Raw genomic sequence first — 22,419 nt, 5'->3', positions numbered from 1 at the left:
GCCAGCTCCTGACCTTCCCACACACACACATTCTTTTTTCTTGTCCAATGAATGTACGCCTGTAGAACAGTACATAGGGTACTGTGCAAAAGTCTTATGCAGTCAAAAGAAATGTTTAAAGCTGTCTATCTGGGTAGTAAGTGGACTTCTGCATAGAACAAAAAACACAATTTAGCATTAGAATATATGCAAATTAAGAGTAACATGATAAAACTACCAAGAATTTCTTCTGTTCTCCAAAAAGTTAATGATATCTAGTTGGATGGCTAGATGAACACCGCTTCAGTTTGCAAACCTCTCCTCAGGGGCACCTCAGACATTCCATTTATTTATTAGATTTCACCACCAGCTCACTTAAATAATTAGTTTCATTAGTTAAAAATGTCAGAGACTGTGCTAGTGGTTGAATCAAAAATATATGGGTGTATTGGATGGTTGCTGGAAATAATGCGGTGATTTTAGCAGAGATTTTGAAATGGCTAAGCTAACACACTTTAACAGGCATAGTAACATAGTTTTACACAAACACAAAGATCATTTAAACATCATTTTCTTTGGCTGCGTAAAACTTTTGCATAGTTCTGTATGTGGCTTCTGAATTCCAGAGTTATTATACCCCTTAATGGTTTGATGTTATTTATTCTTAGATATATTTTACCAGAACAGGCCAAAATATAGCAATAGCTACATTCCGACTTAATTCTAGACAATTTGGTGTAGAAATTGTACACGTGCCTATTTTGTGAATCTGTGAGTTACATTCAATTCCTCCATCCCTTCTGTAAACGGTTACCCTGGTCTAACCTTGTGCCTTAACCAGACGTCATGAGGCACGAGCCTGGGGTATTATAATGGTCATAACAAATGTCGAAGCCAATTTCAGTTTTCTGAGGGTTCTGCCTTAGTCCGCCTGGTAACGGTCTGCCAACAGATGGCGCTGTGGCCTAGCCTTGACAGAGCCTAGTTTGTCTTTTATGGGTTTCCGTAGTTTTTTTCTGCGTGTAAGGCACCTCCAGGAGTCGGATACAAGGTGACAATTACTTCTCTTTTTTCTTTAAAACGTGCAATATTTTTTGCTTACTTATATAAAGTCGGTCATTCGTTGCTGAGAAAAAAAAACGATGTTTGCACTTGGTAATTTTATTAAAACTGAGCCTCCAACTTGTAATTAAGTCGAAACAACATAAATTGAAGCTGACAGACTTTTGGTGGCATGGGAAAGTGTAAAAGAATCGCCCTGTCGGCTTTAGCCATCTGTAATCAGTTTTGACGGGGCTCAGTCTGATCTGTCTTGAGATATATATATATATATATATATATATATATGTATGTATGTATGTATATATATATATATATATAGGAGTTCATTCTCATTTGATCCTAAAAATACAGGCAGGCTACTGTCGAGGATTTTATAAGGTTAATGTGAAGCTGCTGAGTATTAACATCCCCCATACATGTCGCACCCACCCACTGCCTGTCCTTAGGCAATCTCCTGTCACCTTTTGGCCACATTATTCTGTCTTCATTGTCGTAATTTGTCTCAGACCTTGTCTGCTGATTGGACACAGTTGTCTGTTTGTTCATTATCTGCTGATCGACAGAAAGGGGCTTAAGTGATGTGCTCTCTTTGATGCTATGTTTACGTATGTTTACGCTTCCAAACCCAGGCAGTAGGGTTGGTAGTTGCACCTGTGGTTCTGATGGCAGGAACTGTGTTTGCTGCTAGCGAGGAGAAAGAGGACACCACTTTGAGGACAGAAGAGGTACTGTATTTCTCCTCACATGGCATCTTTGTGTGTCTGGCAGGTTACTGAGTCTTATCGCTCATTTTGTGTTGCAGCTTTCTCTCTACACTATACCCCAGCCAAAATTCAAATATGTGGAACCAGAAGAAGGACAGATAGAACAGACTGTGGCCCAGATGAGGCAAACTGTTCAGCCCTACACCAGCCGATATCAGGTGACCATCTGCCTGTACCCTGCCCTGTGTCAGGTGCACTCTTCCTCACTTTGCAGGCTTGGCTCCCTAATCAGTAAATATAATTGTTCTGACAGTCAATTCCAATTTTTTTTATGCAAGTCCTGAAAAGCAACTGGTCTGTTGTAACAATTGTTCTTTAGATTTTTGCCTGTGCTTGTGCCTCTGCTTTTTCTGATTGAATCTGCTGCTCTTCTGGTTCCCTTTCAGCAAACCGGCCTCAACGTGTTTGAAAAAATTCAGGTATTCTCTTCGCCATGAGCACATCCATCACTCACCATTACCTCTTTGAATCAGACTAGTTGAAAAGTTTCCCTGCTCAAATGTAGCGGCGATGGCGAAACAGTCACAGTTAAGATGGCAGCACCTCACTGCTAAATGAAATGGACAGGCCAGGGTTTTACATGCTGCTGTGTCTCAGGTGTCTGTCATCAGAGAGAGAGATGGTGCTGCTCTCAGTCACTCTCTGAGCCACAGCATTGGTCCTACCCTTGCATACCTTCCCATACCTGCACGTTTAGACTGCAGTCATCCATCCGAGAGCCCTTTCTGCTTCAGAGATTATGCCTTTTTCTGAAGAGTATCAGGTCAATGGGATTATAGTTGCATGCTTCTGAGGTTCTAGTGTGGCACGTGACGCCTCTGGTATGGGCCGTGATGTTGGATTGGGCTTCCCGCTCATTGCTAAAGTGCATAAAGTCATGGCCAAAATTATTGGCAGCCCTGGAATTTTTCCAGAAAATGCACCATTTCTCCCAGAAAATTGTTGCAATTACAAATGTTCTGGTATATTCATGTTTATTTCCTTTATGTGCATTGGATAAACACAAAAAAGCAGAGACAACTAAGCCAGATTTGACATCATGTCACACAGAACTCCAAAAATAGCCCAGACTTAATTATTCGCACCTTTTCAAAATTGTGGGTAAATCGTTTTATTTCGAGCATATGATGCTCGTTTGAATTCACCTGTGGCAAGAAACAGGTGCTGGCAATATAGGAGTCACACTTGAAGCCAGTTATAATGGAGAAAAGTTGACTCAACCTTTCTGTTGTGTGTCTGTGTGTGCCACACTAAGCATGGAGAACAGAAAGAAGAGCAGAGAATTGAACAATCTCAGGTCTATCTCCAGAGATCTTCATGTTCCTTTGTCCACTGTGCACAACATAATCAAGAAGTTTACAACACATGGCTAATAGCTAGCTATTCTCTCTGGACGAGGACAGAAGAGAAATGAGTCTGAATGGTGGATAAACAGCCCCAATCAACTTCTAAACAAATTCAAGCTGTTGAGAGTGCAACAGTGTCAGCTCGAGCTATCCGTCAACATCTGAAGGAAATGAAACACTATGGCAGGAGACCCAGGAGGGCCCCACTGCTGACACAGAAATATTAAAAAACCAGACTGGAGTTTGCCAGAATGTACTTGAGGAAGCCAAAATCCTTCTGGGAGAATGTCGAGTGGACAGATGAGACCAAGGTAGAGCTTTTTGGTAAAGCTCATCATTCTACCGTTTATAGAAAATGGTACAAAGAAAAGAACATGGTACCTACAGTCAAACATGGTGGAGGTTCAAAGATCTTTTGCTGCCTCTGGCACTTGGTGCCTTGACTGTGTGCAAGGCACCATGAAATCTGAAGACTACCAAAAGATTTTGGGGCACAATGTAGGGCCCAGTGTCAGAAAGCTGGGTCTGCGTCAGAGGTCATGGGTGTTCCAGCAGGACAGTGACCCCAAACATACCTCTAAAAGCACCCAGAAATGGTTGAAGACAAAGCGCTGGAGAGTTCTGAAGTGGCCAGCAATGAGTCCCGATCTAAATCCGAATGAACACTTACAGAGAGATGTCAGAATTGCTGTTGGGAGAAGGCACCCTTCAATTCTGAGAGATCTTGAGCAGTTTGCAATAGTAGAGTGGTCGAGAATTCCAGTTGAGAGGTGTAACAAGCTTGTTGATGGTTATAGGAAGCGATTGGTTTCAGTTATTTTTTCCGAAGGGTGTGTAACTAAATATTAAGTTGAGGGTGCTAATAATTTTATCTGGCCCAGTTTTTGAGTTTTGTGTGAAATTAAGTCAAAGTTGGCTTTTTTCTTCCTGTTTTTTGTGTTGTTTCAATGCACATAAAGGAAATAAACGTGTATACCAAAACATTTGTAGTTACAACAATTTTCTGGGAGAAATGGCGAGTTTTCTGGAAAAAATTCCAGGGGTGCCAATAATTTCGGCCATGACTATATGTCCTGCAGCACTCTGCTGCATTGGCTCTGTCAGAGTCCCGCCAGTGAAAGATGCTGCCAGTATGTGTGTGCAATGTGATATCATAACGCACTGTAATAAATGCAGTTAACCCACTGGTATTCCTTCACTAAAGTTCTGTGCTTTTAAACTTTGGAACTGTGTTTTTTTAACAGCCATCTTGTTTTTCTGTGATTTCATTCCCTGGTTCTGGGAATTCAGGGTTTCTTTGGAGCAGTGAAACCCAGTGCTGAGAAGTCTGTCCAGTTCGGGAAAGGTCAGAGCAGTGGTGGCTTTGTTTTATTCACTTTGCATACACGAGCTTGCTTTTGCTGGAGTGACACACATTCACATATTTTCTGAAAGACCCACTGTTCGCTCATACCTAGTAAAGTTACCGGGTGGGCAGTATGAGCTGCATTCTGTCTCCTTGCTGCCCCCAGATAGCTATGAGTATCTGAAGGACCCCCCCTCTGAATTCTACGCCCAGGCTGGAGTGATTGGCTTTGCCGGCATCCTGGGCCTCTTTCTGGCTCGAGGTAGGTTGGATGCCATCCATTCCTTAGCCAGCAGCTGTTCTCCGGTGATTCAGTGAGTCTCTATGTCGCTTCCCGTCAGGGTCCAGGATTAAGAAGCTGATCTACCCCACCGGCCTGATGGCCCTGGGAGCCTCCTTGTATTACCCCCAGCAGGCAGCCTCCATTGCCAAGGTGTGAAAATGCGCCACGCCCGCCCCCCCATCTCTCCCTGCCCCCCCCCCCCCCCCTTTTTAACTTCCTATCTTGGTGTCTCGTAGACAACGGGAGACTCGGTGTATGACTGGAGCCTGCAAGCTTATGTTGCCCTGGAGACGCTTCTGAAGGACAAGACGGCCGCTAAGCCAGTAAAGGAGCAGGTGAGAGGCATATGGCGTGAAGACGGGAGACGCCGTCCTGCAGGGACCCTTTAGTGGGATGGTGCTTCTCTGAGACATGCAGCTGTATAAATGAGGGAATGTTGCATGTAACATTGAGTAGGAATGATGTCCCCAGGCAGGCAATTTACATTCACACTCATGGCATTTGGCAGACACCCTTAGCCAGAGCGACTTGCATAAGTACTTAGAGGTTTTGTCTATACATTCTGATACTGGTTCAGTAGAACTCGGCTAAGAATACCATCACTCTAAAAACGCTGTTTATACAATTGTCTATACAATTTTTTTAAATAAGTGTATGATCCAGGAAGTGCTAATCCAGGTACCTCCGAAAGTGGTAGGTTTTTAGTTATCGTTTGAAGTTCATTACACCACATAGGTGCCAAAACAGAGGAGAGTCTAGATGTATGTCTTGCACCTTGAGAAATGGTGGGACCAGTCAAGCAGTGTTGGAGGATCAGAGAGAGCGTGGTGCAGGCCGGGGTGAGATTAATTCTTTTAGGTAGGAGGGTGCTGGGTCCTTTTTTGGCTTTGAAAACGAGCATCACTGTTTTGAATCTGATGCGGGCAGCTACAGGAAACTAGTGGATGTGAACTAAATTTCCTCAAAAGACACACAGCAAAAGAGCACACAGGCAGTGTGGGTACAGAACCTCAATGGCACCCGAGCAGGGGTACCTTTCCCATACAACAACGCAGGGTAGTATCACACTAACATGGTACAGTACATCGTTAAACCAACTGTGACATATCAAGTACGACTGTTTCCCAAAACAGTTGTACTTTGTTAGTATCACAGTAGTTTGGTAGGATTTTCCACTAGACGCTACTCCCCCCTCTCTTAACTTTGTTTTCACAAATATTGCAAATCACTGTGTAACTAGTTGTTGTTAAATGTGTAAAATACTTCCAGACCCTTATCTGCTGTTTTTACGCTTCTCTTGCTGCGAAGGGTACGCGCATGACGTCACAGCAGGTGGAAGTCACTGCACTCACACTCACTGAGTGGCGGAAACCTAAGTGGCAGTGTTAGCGTTCAGCTTGAATGCTGCAAAAAAAACACCCAAGCATCTAAAATGAGAAAGAGCTGTCATGTGATTGACTGTACAAATTGATTTAACAAGTAATATGAGCTTTTTACAGACTGCCAAAAAAGTGAATAAGTATTGGACATGAATCAGTCACATATGGCAGATACCCAATCAGTCTAATAGGTATGGAACGGCACAAATACCGATCCTGAATATCGGATCGCTGTACCTCTACTTATAACACCAGCTTGAAAGCTGTTGCTCAAGCTACAGAACTTAATGACAGTGTTTGCAAATGATCGTTCAAAACACCGGTGTCACTTAATGATGGTGTGTACTATGTAAGTTACCAATGTAGTTACTGCCATTGATTGAACTGTGGTTTTGAGAAACATTGCAACTGCATAGTTTTGGGAAATGCACCCCAATTGACGGGGCACTTGGGTTTAAGGTTGGTCCTCATCGTGAGGTGAAAGCACCTCTCAGTTATTTGTATCTCTTCTCTCAGGTAGGGAAGACTGAGCTGAAAACTGAGGAAAATGTCACGACTAGCAAAGAGCCTAAGCACTAAGCAGCCTGGTTATGCCGCCCCGCCTCCTGTGCAGTAGGCCCAGCCTCCTGCTCGGTGTGCCCCGCCTCCTGTGCAGTAGGCCCTGCCTCCTGCTCGGTGTGCCCCGCCTCCTCTTTGGTGGGCCCCACCTTCTGCCCTTTGCACCCTCTCAGGCCCTGCTCTTGCCGCCCCCTTCTTCATAACTACCGCACAGTGGGATGGGGCCATAAGTCTGTACAGTACTGTACATGTAATTATTGAATTCTGAATGTATTTATGTAATAAAACCAAAAATCGCTAACACTGTCATTCCTGACATGGTTTTCTTTCTGACAAAACTGCTGAATGCCCTTTCTTCCTGAAAATGGTGAAGAGATGTGCAGTGGATATAAAAAAGAATCAGCCTGTCTTAAAAAAATCACATTTTGTCACCTTACAGCCTGAAATGTATGGAAGTAAATTAATGACAAAAGTCGTTGAATTACGTTGAATTACACTTATCGAATAAAAACGCATTGCATTAATGACGCTTTGAATTTTTGGGGACTGTAATTTAATATGTGCATACATTTAAACATTGAACATTTCAACTCAAAACATTTCAATCGTAATTTCATTGCTTAAATATGCAGTGCAAAAGTATTCGGTTCAAATACCAAAATTCAGTTCCAAAAGATACGTATTTTTATTTTAAAGTGCATGTTTATAATTCAACCACATGAATTCAGTTAATGTAATTTCGCCTCAAATTTTTTTTTTCAAAAGAACAAATTCAATTGAAAATATCCCATGTGTTTTATTCGCATCTTTATTATTCAAGCAGTAACATTCAGTCCTCTTATTTCTGCTTTACAATATTCAGTCCCGTTATTTTCGCTGTTTCAAATACGCTGCCACAATTTCAGTGGTTTAAAATACGGTCCGAAATTCAACCCTCTACATCCGGGACTAGCAGGATGAGCCATAGATTGCCGATAGAGTTCTCTTTGGGAACCGCGATCAAAATGGAGCAAGCGATCAGTACTGATTGACTTGGCAGCAGATTTTTGTTGATTGTGTTATTTATGTTTCTTGTCGTTTACTGGTCAATACGATAACTTATTGGGATGGGATAGTAGTCGACTTGGGAACTGACAGGTGCGCGATGTCGGCGATGACACCAGAAGGGACCTTAATGGCACTTTGCTAGCTTGCAAGGGGGACAGGGGGATAGTAGTCGACATGGGGACTGACAGGCCTCTCTCAGGTCGCAGGGCGCAGGAGCAATCGAGACCGGCCAGCCTCAGTATTCTGTTTTAAGACAAGGAAAGATTATTGATATAGCACATTTAATACTCTAATTAAAGTGTTCTGATAAGGCCTCTTAAACTAGGCTTTACCTTCGGCATGTAACACACCCTCCCTGTACAATGGGGCTTGTCTATGTCTCTTCTATCCTTTTGATCGTCTTTCTCCATTGTAACTTTCTGCACCCTTTTGCTGCTGTTCTTTTCCAGGGCCTCATCTTTTTCTACAACAGTGTCTGACTCCTTACTTATTATTTTCACTTTGATGTTAATTTTAACTTTGATATTGATTCGTTTGATTTCTTTGTTCTCTATTTTTTAGGTGTTAAGACTTTTCAAAATACAGCCACCCATTAAGATGCTCGAAAGAAGTTTGAGAAAAGAAGTACATGTAACTCAAAAGTAATCAGGCTGTTGTCACGGGCGCCCATTCGTATTATATCGGACAATCCTGTGTATGTCGTCACCAACCCGTCCGCGATCGATTCCGATATGCCAATTACCAAGCAAGTGCAAACTACCCCAAGGCTTTTAATGTAAATAATTTTAGGTTTATATAATGGAACAATAGAGATTTAGCATAAGATTTATTGCGTGTCACACCAGATGCGTGAGATTTCAAAACCTTCCGGAAGTGGAGCAAAACGGAGCGAGAGATAAGGGGATGCAGCAGTTGTTTTTTCTTTCTTTCAAACATACCGCTCCACGCTCGCTCCGGCGCACGTGTGTGTGTGTGTGTCAAATTCTTGAGGAGAACCTGGTGGGAAGATGTTTCACCATTCCTTATGACAACGACCCGAAGCACACCGCCAAAATCGAACATATGGTGACTGAAGAAGAAAAAGGTAAATGTCCACGCATGAGCCCAGACTTAAACTCCACTGAAATTCTGTGGAATGACTTTAACATTGCAGTCCACCAGCGGGCACTATCCAATTTGACTAAACTTGAACAGTTCTGTAAGGCGGAGTGAGGAAATATTGCTCAGTCTAGGTGTGCTAAGTTGGTAGAAAAGTATCTGGACAGACTGTAATTAAAGCAAAAGCAGGATCTACAAAATGATCGATTCAGGGGGGTGATCCTTTATCAATCTCTATTCTATAGTTTTTATTTGTGATTTTTTTTTCCAGGACTGTTGCTATTTTTTTTCTTTCACTTGCATATTATCAGTTGTATTGAGTAAATAAAGCTGGACAAATTCAGTTTTGTTGTGTTTTAATTCCGGGCTGTGAAGTAACAATATTTATATTTTTTTACAGGGGGTACGTGATTCTTTTCTATACCCTCTGTATTACCCAGCACACCAATAAAGCATATTAAAGCACAGATAATTCATCTGGACAATAACTAGCATTATGTTTCTCTTAGAACCAGTATACGGTGGTACCCCCATATCTGCGATTCAGTTACCCACGGTTTACCACGATCTGAAAAAGTTTAAGAATCCCAGAAACCGTTCGTAAGTTTCAATTCGTGCAACAAGCAAGTGCAGGCTGTAAGCCGGTGAGTATCCACCAAAGGCTAAGAATTTTTTTTTTCTCATTGCAGGTCATGTACATGTAGGCATGGTTTGAATTACGGAGAGATAATTACGGGGCGCTCGGCTGCCCTGAAGAGGACGAGCTCCCTTGAAAGCCTCCCCTGAGGTGTCTGGGGGGGAGGGCTCTAAAAAGGTTCACTTTCGTGTTTGAGGTTATATATTTTATTTCCTGTACATGAAGGTTAAGCTAAATAATGCTCCGCTTTTTTGTTCAAGCGATGCCCTGTATATGAGTAGCAGAAAGACGTAACAGGTGTTCCGGGCAATTCAGTTTCCCTATGTTTCCCCTGTCGCGCGCTGATTTGTACACGGTTTCGCTGTTTCCATGTCTTTTTACGAAGCTCTTGAGGCAAACAAGCCATATATTTTAAAACATCACATGCCTTTTCTTTTCGATGTTTTTTGGTTTTTTACAGATAATTCGCTGGATAGAGATATTTATTGATGAAAACGGTATAGTATTGCTTATAAGACTATATTATGCGTGACGATCTACTGTATTCACATGTAATAATGTACCTGAGTGATTTTCAGACATCTCACATACATATTTGCCTAAATATCAGGAGAAACATTATTTCCTGACATCCAGGATATTTGGTTCCCCCCTGTTAAAACAGGTATACAGCAACTCTGGGCCTCGGTACTAATAACAATACAGTATTCACATGTAATAATGTACCTGAGTGATTTTCAGACATTTCACATACCTCTTTGCTTTAATATTAGGGGAAACATAGGGAAACCGAATTGCTTAACTTCTTGCGTGATTTTTATGTTATTGCTATTGCGTATACGTGAAGTGTTGTTGACGGTATTAACTGCCTGCAGTAGTAATGGCAGAACGTTTTTCGCAGTAACTGACCGCGCTGTCGCGCGCATCTACGTATGGTCGTGCATGTGACTTGGGAAGCCGTGTCGCGCACCGGAAAACAAGGCTCCTCTGAAAGCCAGAGTAATTCGATCCCTGAGTACAGGTACACGATACAAGATTTTTCATTGTAAAATGTAACAATATTTTTTTTCCCATTGTTCTTTTATTCCATTATTCATGGCGCAATTATACCTTGATAGCCTACATGATATTTTTTCATTATGTCATCGCTTGAGAATTGGGCTAAAAGGTCAGAATCCTTTTCATTCGAGAGTACTGTTCTGTATAATGGTCAATGTTCTTACTATATTTAATGTTAATGTGTTACTGTGTGCATTTTATCAATTAAACCTTATCATATGTATGTACACGAAAATCATGTTAGATATGGCTCCTGGGTGATTTGCTGTATAGCGGTTTTGGCTATCTGCAGTAGGTCTTGAACATATCACTCATGGATATGGGGCACTGTGTAGGAATTATTAGCTCAGGTAATTTTTAATATCTCCACCAATATGTTTGAAATTAATAAAAGTTTAATTAATTATTATTTAATGCTGATTATTAACCAATCTTTATGCCGAATGGTCGGCTCCTCCAAACTCAATTGCGGTATCCCTGTGAGTCTGTTAATGTGACACTTAAATGGGATTCACTAATTACCAGTATCGCTTAGTAACCTGGGTTAGAAGGCTCGTCCAGCGAGCTGCATCATCAGGTAATGTAAACGATTGGTAGCGAAGCTCTCCTCACGGCCGATGAGAGAGAGTCTCGCGATGTTTCAGGCGAGTTTGAGGTTCAGAGCGTGTAGCAAGATCGCACAGGGGCAGGGACTTAGTGTGGGACACTCAATTACGGAGGCTAAAGTTGTGTAAAAGACATGCATTTATTCCTAGCTAACACTACAACTAACATAAGACAGACATTACACCTAACACAAACAACAAACACGAAATGACGGAATAAAACAAACGATGTAATTATGAAAATGCAATGACCGGATTTAAATGAGTAACCTTAAATGGGAAATACTGTTCTGCAAAGCAAGCACAGTTTGTGGAAACACGACCCTAAAGTCTTATAGCAGGTTAACAGAACAGCTTAAGTTGTTAGAATGAAAGGAAGTTGGTTTACTTGGTTGAAGAGTGTGGGGGGGAGGGGGTCTTGGCAGTTGATGGCAGAGCTGCTGGGTTGATGGCACTCAGGAAGGCGTGGCATTTGGAGCAGTGGAGTGGAGCCCCTCTGGATTCTCTCTCCTGGTGAAGCTTTGTCTTGGGTGCTGTTCTCTGTTCAGCTGGGCCTTCACCGGAGGGTTTCTTGTGGGCTTCTCTTTTCCCGGGTTGATGGTCTTTTCTGCGCTTGATGATCTGTTTGCCCCGGCTGATGTTCTCCTTCAGGCTGACGGTTATTCTCTGCGCACCTTTGTTCTGAGGTGCTAGATTTTTATGGTCTAAAGTTCATGAATAGGGATGACCAGGAATTCGACTCCTGGCCCAATGGCTGGCCATCCATTTGGCGGGCTTTCGGAAGGGGGTCTGTATCAGTCCTTTTGGGATTTATGGCCGACTGATTCTCCCTTTACTGATGATTTTCATTAAGCTGTTATAACTTTTGATACATCCACTTTTATGGTAATCACTGACCAGATTTGGAATCAGGGGTGATTAACAATCAGTTTGACACCAAACATGCCATACCAGCTTCACAGGTACATACCTCATACCATCTGTATTAATTGATTAAACAATTAATTATTTTATCTATGTGACTGATTCACATCAGTATAGGATACAGGTGTTTTGGGATGCACCTCAACAGATGTTACACTTTGTGCGGATATTACATCAAATATTCATATTACAAACAGCACATCTTTTCCATAGATAGGCGTGGCCGTTAGTTTGTGGTAATATCAATATAAGTTGCACATCTGGAAACAACATATTTTGTTTGGTGTGGCTTATGCCAATTCATCTTCTCCAGAATGGATAAGATACACCTAAATTCAGTTCTTTTAACATAGCATGGTAGAAACAAAGAAACTTGGTGACTGTCCACCAAGATCAGATAAGGACCACGAAGGAATGTTGGAAGAGAAGGGGGGGGTTTAACAAAGAAGACTCTCTAAAAGTTAGGACACATTGGTTACACTAATTTTCCATATTCTTCTGGTATACCATGAGAACATATATACAATGGTAGCTATACCTATCTATTTATTTAAATTTATATGTGTTGAAGTGCAAAGGGGTAAAATAGGTGATACTCCGTGAACATGGTTATAAGGGTGGCACACAAAACACTAAGATTGTCTAAGGACACATACAAACATAACCTATCTGTATATTGAGACTAGTAGTCGTGAGTAAATCAATATACAGGGTATACAAAAGCCAAACTTTAAATGAAACTTCCTTTACGGTGTTCGTCTGTTGGGTGAGTGATATGTAAGGCAGAATGTATGGGGAGGGGGTTGTGTGCCAAGTCGAGGGACCCCTGTCCGTGAAGTCCACTCTGCTTGTCTGTAGGTCCCTAAATCTTTGGGCAATAAAAGTTGGAGTGCTGGCCTCCCTTGTTATCTGTGTGTGTGTGTTTATGTGTGTAACCCCCCTTTGGTGCCTCTCGTTCCAGGCTCGGCCTTGTCTCAGGCCACCTGGAATTTAGGCCCTGTGATATGTGCATGTGTGATCCTACAACTGTAATTGACATGGACACAGTGAAGAATGTGACAGCTAAGTTGTTCAGGTGTATCACATTAGTGCTGCATGGGGGGGGGCTGAGCACATGGGAAGTGTCCACCCCCTGCTCCAGGCCGCCTCTTGAGTTTCATCCTGTGTACTGTAATGTTCAGTGTGCTCACATGCTCATTTTAACATAACACTATGAGGCCAAAAGCTTTTCAGTTCAGTACATTTTATTTAATGCCTTCTGTACTCTGCTGTTATCTGAAAAGAGATCAACGATAAGATACAATTCAGCCCTCATCTCCCTTTGTGTTATGTAAATATTTCTCTTTTATCACTCTGAGGGACCTTCTGGACATTATTCCATTTTCACATGCTGGTTATTAGATTTGATAATTCAGTGCAGTGTCTCAAATATCGAACAGCCTGAAGTCGTAGTGTAAAGCAAATCTAAGAGTGAAGGTGAAAGAGGTTATTCTTTCTAACTGCATGCGGTGAGCTGTGCAGGTCCCGAGCCCCCGGGCCTCTACTTGGCAGACATCTTGAGCAGATACTCCTTGTCGATCTCGAAAAGCCGCCAACCCTCCTCGTGCGAGAGGTCGGACGCGCCGCGCCGCTTGTAGAAATCGATGGACGGCTTGTTCCACTCGGCCACGATGAAGTGCATGCCGCTGCAGCGGCTTTTTACCGCCGTCTGGGGGGGGGGGAGCATTGTAATAAAGCATTATGTAATAAAGCATTATGTAATAATGCTGCGTTATGTAATACAACAAAATGTAACAAATTTTCATCACATAATGCAATGTTATTACATTATGCATTAACTAATAGCACCGGATTATTTAATAACACGACAAAATGTGACAAATTTATAGACTACATTATAATTTTATATAAATATCGTGGTAACATTACCCTGTTATTATCATTATCATCGTTATCATTGTCATTCCACTTGTTATATTCCGTCAAGTTATTACGTGATGCTTTGTTACAAGCATCGACAGGCCGTCAGCACCCGTGGACTCTACAACAGCCTAGCATCCTGCCCTGGGAGAGCCTCACTGTGATAAGAGGCCATGGATGAGTGACAGATGGATGGAAATGTCAGACACAAACCTCACTCAGGGTCCGGAAGATCTCTGTCCCAATTCCATACCCTGAAACAAAGAGGAATGGAATTACGGTGAACTGCATGTAAGTTGAAGCATAGCCCATGTATGCGCTGAATGTATGTACTGTGTATGAACTGCCATACCTCTGTACTCCTTCATCACGTAAAAGTCCTCCAGATAGAGCATCTTGCCAATCCAGGGGTCATAGGTAAAGTAGTACATGGCAAATCCAACGACCGTGTGACCTGTACGGAAAAATGCCTACTGTTAATTATTGGCGTGTCCACTAAGGGGAAATGGTTTATGTTACAAAAACACATTACTGCTGACAGGTCCAGTTTCACTACCGGTAATTTTTTTCCATGAATAATTGTGCTTCTATGTGTGTGTTTCACGCACCACAAGGGGTAAGATTTCACATGACAATTACCTCAGGGCAGCATTAGTCACCTACCCTCAACAGGTTGTATTGTAATCAGAGGCGTAGGGACAGGACAGGTGAGGCAGGCGATTGCCTGGGGGCCCCAAGCCGGGTCGATTACACAGTATATCATAACGACAAATCTGCTTTGTCTATTCTTTGTTTCACAGCATAGTGAAAATAAAGGAATTGTGTTTATTAAATTCTCTTTCTTGATGATATTAATTTTAATAGTAAAACAAAGCTAATAAATGTTAGCATGCCGGGGAGGTGGAGGGCCCCATGGAGTTTTTTGCCTAGGGGCCCCAGTGTCCCTAGAATCGCCTCTGATTGTAATAGTGGTAATAAATATCAGTTTATTCTGGCCTATATTGAGCTATGTATGCATGTGCTACCTGCTCATTTAAATTTCAGTTTTATTTAGATGTACTAAGGGTGGTTCCTTAAAGGCCTTTAAAAGACGGCAGGGTCGCTGCTTGAGATTGAGTAAGCATATCATATCACAGCATATATTGGGCCCCAACCCAAACCAATCCAGTTACAATTGGGCCATTAATTGAATCGCCCTAACTTTCATCCCATTACGGCACCCCCGAAATACTGTACCGTCTGAGCTGCGGCGATCTTCCGGCACTTCGGCCATGATGCAGTGGTAAAACGGTTGCTCCCCGAATCCGTCCTGCAGCAGCTCTGTGGGGAACGAGCCAGAGAGATTTGTTTAATAATTGGGCCACCCGCCCGCACCAGAAGCCTGTAGAGCGGGGTTCGAGCAGGTTCGGTTCATCCTAACCCTAATCCTACCTGTCTCCGTCAAAACGACCTGCTCCTCCATCTCTTCGAATTTTGCAAGTTCCTGCAAAACAAAATATTTACGTAGTACAGGTTAAACATTTCACTTAATAAAAGACACGCATTTTAAATAAATGTCGTAAGCATAGCACATCAAGTTTAAATCAATGGTGTGTCCATTCAAGTTTGAACATTTAATAAATCATCAAAGTGTTTTATAGCCTAATCAAAATACAATAAAACTTTTAAAATTTAATTTTGGGGAAAAGCTGCGTATAAGCAGTGGATATTTGGAAAAAGTCGGGTACCTTTATGAGTCGCAGTATGTCCGGTACGTCCCTGGGTTCCGCTTTCCGCAATATAAAATTGGCCATTTTCTCCTTTTACTCTTTTTCCCTTTTCTCACAAGTCCTCTGTATTTGAAAAGAAGCAGCAGGTGGTTCTTCATTCGCTTCCCAGGAGCGTCAACTCCGCAGTTAGTCTGGGATCCTGAGCCCTCAGCGAAGAGATCACATTCACTCCGAGGCTCTTAGGCGCCCGATACGGATCATGCCGCTTTATCCCGGTGGCCGACCGGAACGTTTCGTAATGCTCGGAAAATCCTGCACGTCACTGGCTCCAGCCGGTGACTAACCCGCGGTGCCGCATATGGAAATGCGTCCGGTCAGCGCCCCCCCTCCCGGCAAAGAAGAAACGATTGTTCATCGTTTAACATAATAGCTACAATGACGCAATAAAAACATTACTATTTAATTAAACAATAAGTACTAGTAATAATAATAATAATAATATAGGCTTACTACTAATCATAATAATGACATGTGATTTCTTTGATCACCTTAACTTTATTTGTGCTAATTTTGATTCATTTTAATATTCGTGGTTTTGTACTGTTACACAGATATAAAGGGAAATGTCACAGACAGCTCCCCCTAGTAGAACCAAATCCAGTCCTTATGCTCTGTAAAATTTTCATTAATATTCGTATTATAATAAATCAAATAATTATTTTATGTTACACATAAAAGTGAATTTGCTAGTGATTTGTTACTGAGATCCATGTGGACGATAAGCACGTAACACGTATTATTAACACGTAAGGGCATCCATCAGTATAAAGTTAATATCATTATGTAGAAAAAAGTCTATGAAAGTTGTAGGTCCAGGTAAATTCTGTCAAAATTGTTTAATTCCTCCGGCAAAAAAATTCTGATGGCAAAATAGGCATACCTAACTGGGGCGATTAACTGTGATGAAACCACGGTAACCATCGACCTGCGTGGTGTTGTTTGCCCTCCGCTGGTGCGCGGCGGATGCCGGGTATTCGGTTCACAATAACTTTACGTAACTTTTATTCAAATTAATTATCGATGCCTTCCTTGTTAATAATATTTGTGTCATTTCAACGGTAAGAAATGGATCTGAAAAATATACAACTTTTAAATTCGATAGATTTAAAATGATAATGGAACTGATCTTGTTAACAATTTCGATTTTTCCTCAACTCGTCAGAACACCGGCACAGTAGTGACCTCAGTCACTGGGGATCGTTCAACAAGGGTACAGATTGCTTCAATGCAGTTCAAATACATGTTTTAAAAAACTGCTAGAAGATACATTTAGCAACCTTTCAACTTTCCGGGAACACCCTGGCCACGATCCTATATAGCACGGCACACGCGCCCACACCATCCACAATTTAGAAATGTAGAGACACCAACTCTCTACTCGCTACTCAACTCCGGGAAACATTCCTGTCGTCCAACTCAACTCCGGGTGGCGTTTCGCTCATTCCACTCAAACTCCGGGCAGTTTTCCGTTCGTCCGCAGGGAAGGCTCAGCTGTTAAGGAGAGAAATATCCCTCATAAGTGCGGTGTTTAGGTAGTATGAGAAAGATGTTGACTATCATTTCCAACGTCCTGAGGGCAAGCACCAAGAAAAACGTGAGTATACTGCTTTACGTTATCTTGTAAATGGATGAAGCAAAATGCGGCCCGAAATAAATAAATCTTACCCGGACATCCGCAAGGACAACTGCCATGTTTTGTGTCAGCCGTCCCGGGCCCCGTCCGGGGGAGTTTCGTTTGCATGTCAGCAATAAACTCAAGACGTTTATATGAACTATATTACAGGGGTTATAAGAAAAGTCACCTTGTCATTTAGAACCGAACGGCTTCCCTTTTCCGCTGTTGTCTTCCAATGAACTCGTTGAAATCTTTCTCGTTTCCGATCATCCTGCTCGGGTGGGAAAGGGGAGTGAAATATGAAAAATTGCATATGGCATGAAAGAAATTTCAGCCAAGACTCTGTACGATCATATTTTCGGTTGTCAGTTTCCGTGTTTTGTCGTGTGTTAATTGTGTGAGCAGGAATGCAGCTGTCCTGCTTGAGGTTGTTACTTATACGTCGAAAGAATAATGTATGTTTTTCTCCCTCTACCTGTCTCTTCTGGGAGACCTGTAGGGGGCACAGGCTGTGTCTGAGGTAAGTACTGGTTGGGTGGCTCCCCCAACCTTGGCTGTATCTGGATCACAGTGTTTAGGAAGCCATTATTCCTCCACATACTTTATTTATCTCTGGAAATGTCCCAGATCTGAGTGTACCTGGCATGAAGTAAAAGAGTGACTTGGCTGCTTTCATTTGTATGGTTCCCTGAAAATGCAAAGAATAGATGTGTGTCCCAGTGCTGCCTATCCTCTTCCATGATACCCATGCCTCCATCCTATTGACACTCTTGTGGCACATCCATCTTGTACTGCAGTGTTTCCCAGTCCGATCCACAGGGACCCACAACCAGTCCACATTTTTGCTTCTACCGGTAGCTCAGAGTCCTTGAGGACTGGATTGGGAAACACTGTTCTAGAGTGACTGCGGTCAGCAGGCCAGCAGCTCCCCCCTCCCCCCCGTATTGTGGTTACATTATACAGCAGTAACTGGTGACGATGACAAATGTCAGATTCCCTCCCAGCCTTTGAGGGTGTGCAGGGGTGAGGAGTATCTTTGTGCCCACTGATGTGTGATGTCCTCCTAGGGTGCCAGGGTGGTGGTATCTTCTCGCTCCTATGCCGACTTCACCCCTCAAGCCTCGTTTGACATCAAGGTGAGTGTGTGTGCACCTGCATGCTTCTATACCCCCGTACTTCTGTGTCTGAGTATACCCACGTGCTGCATCCTGTTTTTAGGGGTGTGACCTGCATCGGCTGGAGGAGGGCCCGGCCCAGCAGGCGGTTCTGACCCGGGAGGAAGGGCTCCAGTACTACCGCACCCTGCAGATGATGAGGCGCATGGAGCTCAAGGCAGACCAGCTGTACAAGCAGAAGATCATCAGGGGCTTCTGTCACCTGTATGACGGCCAGGTCAGACCACAGATATGCCTGTGTTTTCACACATTTGCGTATAGTGGGATTCAAAGGTGCTCACTGCCTTTGGTCACATGACAGGAAGCATGTGCGGTGGGCATTGAAGCAGGCATCAACCCAACAGACCATCTGATCACAGCGTACCGAGCCCACGGCTACACCCTCACCAGAGGGGGCACAGTGCGCGAGATTATGGCTGAGCTCACAGGTGGGCAGCTGATGGGCATGAGGCACCTAGTGAAGCTTTTCTGATGCTACAGGTGGCATGCTGGAGTACCTGGGTACTAGGTGACACAGTCCTGTGTTTGATTTTTACAGGGCGCAGGGGAGGCATCGCCAAGGGCAAAGGTGGATCGATGCATATGTACACCAAGAACTTCTACGGCGGGAATGGCATTGTCGGAGCTCAGGTACTGCTACTCGCTCACTGGGACTAGTGAAGTGCCCTGCAGCAGGAGCGATAGCGCTCATCACCTGAATCTTCCCCATTTCTGCCAGGTACCTTTGGGGGCAGGTGTGGCCTTGGCCTGTAAGTACCAGGGGCGCAATGAGCTGTGTGTCACGCTATATGGAGACGGAGCAGCCAACCAAGTAAGATCAGCTGCCTGTGGTCGTCCTGTGCGTCCGTCAGTCCAAGTTTCCAAACAATTGTATTGTCTTCATAGGGTCAAATCTTTGAGACATACAACATGGCATCTTTGTGGAAATTACCTTGCATCTTCATCTGTGAGAACAACAAGTACGGCATGGGCACCTCTGTGGAGCGAGCTGCTGCCAGCACTGACTATTACAAGAGAGGCGACTTCATCCCAGGACTCCGGGTAGGCTGGGCATGTGGCTGCACATTCTGTAATCTGCACTCCCAGTGCCCGGTACCTATAGAGCTGGAGATGAAATGTTTCATTTTGGTGTTCTGTCAATACTTTTCTCTTCGTAAATGTTTCCTTCCAGGTGGATGGGATGGATGTCCTGTGTGTGAGGGAGGCCACCAAGTTCGCCGCGGATCATTGCAGAGCTGGAAAGGTGAGTTCTGATTGGGCTTCGCTGTATGAGTAGGGAAGCGTGTTAGACTTGCTTGGGGCTGGCTTTGAGTTTGCCCTTAGAAAAGGTCATGAAGAATCAATAGTGAGATGATAAACCAGTAGGAGATGAAGCCCCAGATCAGTGCCAAGCAGACCTGAGGAGGTGATCCTGTTGGTGCACCATTCCACGGTTCACGTTAATTCCACATGATGTTTCAGGGACCCATTCTCATGGAGCTGCAGACTTACCGTTACCATGGACACAGCATGAGCGACCCTGGGGTCAGGTAACTGTCGCCTGAGGATGCGTTACCAACAGATTAGTACTTACTGATCACCCAGAATGCTCATCCCTTCACACATCACCAGCATCATCGTTTGTTTTTCCTTTTCCAGTTTGTTACTGTGTTTTTAGCATTTTCAGCGATCAAGGATTTTTATTTGCCATTATGCAAGCGGATTACATACAACAAAATATACTAGCTGCCTCTGTAATGACTTAACATACATACAAATATACATGAGTATATAGTATCAGATAAATATTATACAAAATAGGACAGGAATATGTATGTGGGAATTCTCTGAGAAATATTTTCCATAAACTACATATAGCACTGTTGTAGCACGTGAACTTAACGTATACAGATATAAAGGTTTGCTTTGTAGTTTAATAAACTCGAGGTGCCATGATAATCATGCAGGAGGGTGACTGAGTCACAGCAACGTTCAGTGTTACAGGGGGTGGGTTGGATGGGACTACAGGGCGAGGTGGTGCATCATCATAGCAGGTGGGCCTGGAGGTCAGCCAGGAAACAGCTTGGGGTTAGAAGACCATCTTGAGTCTGGCTGAGCAGGCATGTATGCTCCTGTATTAATTACCTGGTGGCAAAAGACTGAGTGGACCGGATCCAGGATAGGTATGGTCTGACGGGATCCTGCAGGCCCTCTGGGGGCAGCGGTGACTGTAAATGCTATCGATGTCTGGCAGCTGTAGTTCAGTGATGTGTTCGCCTGTACTGACTATGCATTGAAGGGCTTTTCAGTCAGCATCCTACCAGTACGGAGTACCAGGCTGTGATATCAGGATTCTCTCTGGTGCACCTATAGAAGTTAATCCAGAGTCTCCTTAGGAAATAAAGGTGCTGTTCTGCCTTAGTGATTAGAGAGGAACAGTTCACAGACCATAAGATGTCCTCTGTGATTTATACTCCGAGAAACCTGAAACTGAGTCTCTAATTTTAGTACGCAAAGGATTTTGTTGTGAATATAGAAGTATTGTTTCCTCTGCACTGGAATTAACCCCACACCATCCAGGTCCAGACCCATCTGCGCTCTGAGTGCTATATCGTATTCCTGTCCGTACCACAACCATCTTTAAATCCTAACCCTTCCCCTGACCCTCAGCTACCGCACACGTGAGGAGATCCAGGAGGTGCGCAGTAAGAGCGACCCCATCTCCATGCTGAAGGAGCGCATGCTGAGCAACAACATGACCAACGTCGAGGAGCTGAAGGTCGCACCTCATCTCAGATTTACTTCCATAACAGATGAATATCCAATAAATGACACTGCACTTTTTTCAGTTGGGTGCTAATGAGATACTTTGCGTGCACACAGGAGATCGATGTGGAGGTGCGCAAGGAGATCGAGGACGCGGCCCAGTTTGCCACCACTGACCCAGAGCCTCCCCTGGAGGAGCTGTGCAACCACCTCTTCTCTAATGACCAGCCCTTGGAGGTCCGTGGCACACACCCATGGACCAAGCTGAAGTCCGTTAGCTAAAGTCCTTCATAGCCCAGCTGCCCTCCATTCCCCCTCCCTCCTAGTCCTCCCCCAAAGTTGTCCCTCACTCATCCAACAGGAGCAAGGCCCTAGCTTGCTGGTTAATTAAGGAAAAGGGGAGTTTTGCGGTAGACATAATCTTGATGGCATATTACCACTGGGAGCCCATTCCATCCTGAAGATCAGTGTGCTATGTATGTGCAGCACAGCTCTGACTGGTCAACTAGAGGTCATTTAGTCACTACTCAATGTTTACAGGTGAAATCCAGTGTTTCCCAACCCAGTCCTCAGGGACCCCTAGACAATCCATGTTTTTGCTCTCCTGGAGCTGGGAGAGAGCAAAAATGTGGACCGTCTGCGGCTTCGCAAGGATCTAGATTGGGAAATGGTTATGTTTGAGAAACATTTCTCTCCAGCATTAATTGGCCTTGCTCATTTTTTCGTTTCACAAAATGGATCAGAAATTGAGAGCTGTGGATGGAAAAGGCTTTAATGATGACTAGGCTTTCCATCAGTCTCAAATAGTGTAGTTTAAGCAGTGGAAAGTTGGCTGGATTTTATGGAAGAAAGGGGAAGTTCTGAGGGAGATAAGGTTATTGTGTCTGTGGCAGCCACCTGTCAACTGATCTGCATCAGATGGCAGTTTCACTGCTAGAAGTATCTCTGTCCTTTTCTTGTGCTTGTGGGAACAGAGAAACAAAGGGGATGTGTGGCGCAGCTCATGTGGCCAATAAAATACTGTAACTCTCATGGAAACATGAATAAAGACCATATTTGTTGGAACTCTTCTACCTGTGAATCAGTGTCCGTGTGGAACTCAAACATAA

At 43.5% G+C, this 22,419-nt stretch overlaps 3 protein-coding genes across 5 annotated transcripts in view; 2 read left to right on the top strand and 1 right to left on the bottom strand.

Annotated features, from left to right (window-relative positions):
* LOC111857265 (MICOS complex subunit MIC26-like) overlaps positions 1-7,025 on the top strand; it is a 152,656-nt gene extending 145,631 nt beyond the window's left edge. Inside the window, exons 1-9 of one of the 2 annotated variants that reach the window (XM_072706860.1) lie at positions 925-1,030; positions 1,671-1,766; positions 1,844-1,963; positions 2,192-2,224; positions 4,442-4,496; positions 4,663-4,758; positions 4,838-4,929; positions 5,016-5,114; positions 6,675-7,025. In XM_072706860.1, coding sequence (XP_072562961.1) covers positions 1,704-1,766; positions 1,844-1,963; positions 2,192-2,224; positions 4,442-4,496; positions 4,663-4,758; positions 4,838-4,929; positions 5,016-5,114; positions 6,675-6,737 — 621 coding nt within the window. In that variant the 5' untranslated portion in view covers positions 925-1,030; positions 1,671-1,703 and the 3' untranslated portion in view covers positions 6,738-7,025. Of the gene's footprint in view, positions 1-924; positions 1,031-1,670; positions 1,767-1,843; positions 1,964-2,191; positions 2,225-4,441; positions 4,497-4,662; positions 4,759-4,837; positions 4,930-5,015; positions 5,115-6,674 lie in introns of those variants that run through there. The other variant, XM_072706859.1, reaches the window with a different exon arrangement.
* A 6,287-nt stretch (positions 7,026-13,312) lies between these two features.
* Positions 13,313-16,140, bottom strand: LOC111857271 (diamine acetyltransferase 1-like). The gene is made up of 6 exons (XM_023837946.2): positions 15,734-16,140; positions 15,438-15,489; positions 15,243-15,326; positions 14,359-14,460; positions 14,220-14,260; positions 13,313-13,794 (listed from the first exon to the last, which is right to left on the bottom strand). The coding sequence occupies exons 1-6, from the start codon at positions 15,797-15,799 to the stop codon at positions 13,627-13,629; spliced, it is 513 nt and encodes a 170-aa protein (XP_023693714.1). The 5' UTR covers positions 15,800-16,140; the 3' UTR covers positions 13,313-13,626.
* Positions 16,141-17,173: 1,033 nt separating this feature from the next.
* On the top strand, positions 17,174-22,375 carry pdha1a (pyruvate dehydrogenase E1 subunit alpha 1a). 2 transcript variants are annotated; one of them, XM_023837942.2, is made up of 12 exons: positions 17,174-17,369; positions 17,890-17,910; positions 18,458-18,526; positions 18,609-18,782; positions 18,867-18,993; positions 19,104-19,195; positions 19,284-19,376; positions 19,451-19,606; positions 19,737-19,808; positions 20,027-20,094; positions 21,215-21,323; positions 21,428-22,375. In XM_023837942.2, the coding sequence occupies exons 1-12, from the start codon at positions 17,313-17,315 to the stop codon at positions 21,590-21,592; spliced, it is 1,203 nt and encodes a 400-aa protein (XP_023693710.1). In that variant the 5' UTR covers positions 17,174-17,312; the 3' UTR covers positions 21,593-22,375. The 2 variants fall into 2 exon arrangements, with proteins under 2 accessions (XP_023693710.1, XP_023693711.1); XM_023837943.2 differs by lacking the exon at positions 17,890-17,910 and having other exon boundaries at positions 17,183-17,369.
* Positions 22,376-22,419: the final 44 nt, after the last annotated feature.

The sequence above is a fragment of the Paramormyrops kingsleyae genome, chromosome 24 (genome assembly GCF_048594095.1).
Source record: "Paramormyrops kingsleyae isolate MSU_618 chromosome 24, PKINGS_0.4, whole genome shotgun sequence".
Taxonomy (NCBI): Eukaryota; Metazoa; Chordata; class Actinopteri; order Osteoglossiformes; family Mormyridae; genus Paramormyrops; species Paramormyrops kingsleyae.
Note: the sequence above shows the minus strand (reverse complement) of the source record. Positions and strands in the feature narration are given on the sequence as shown.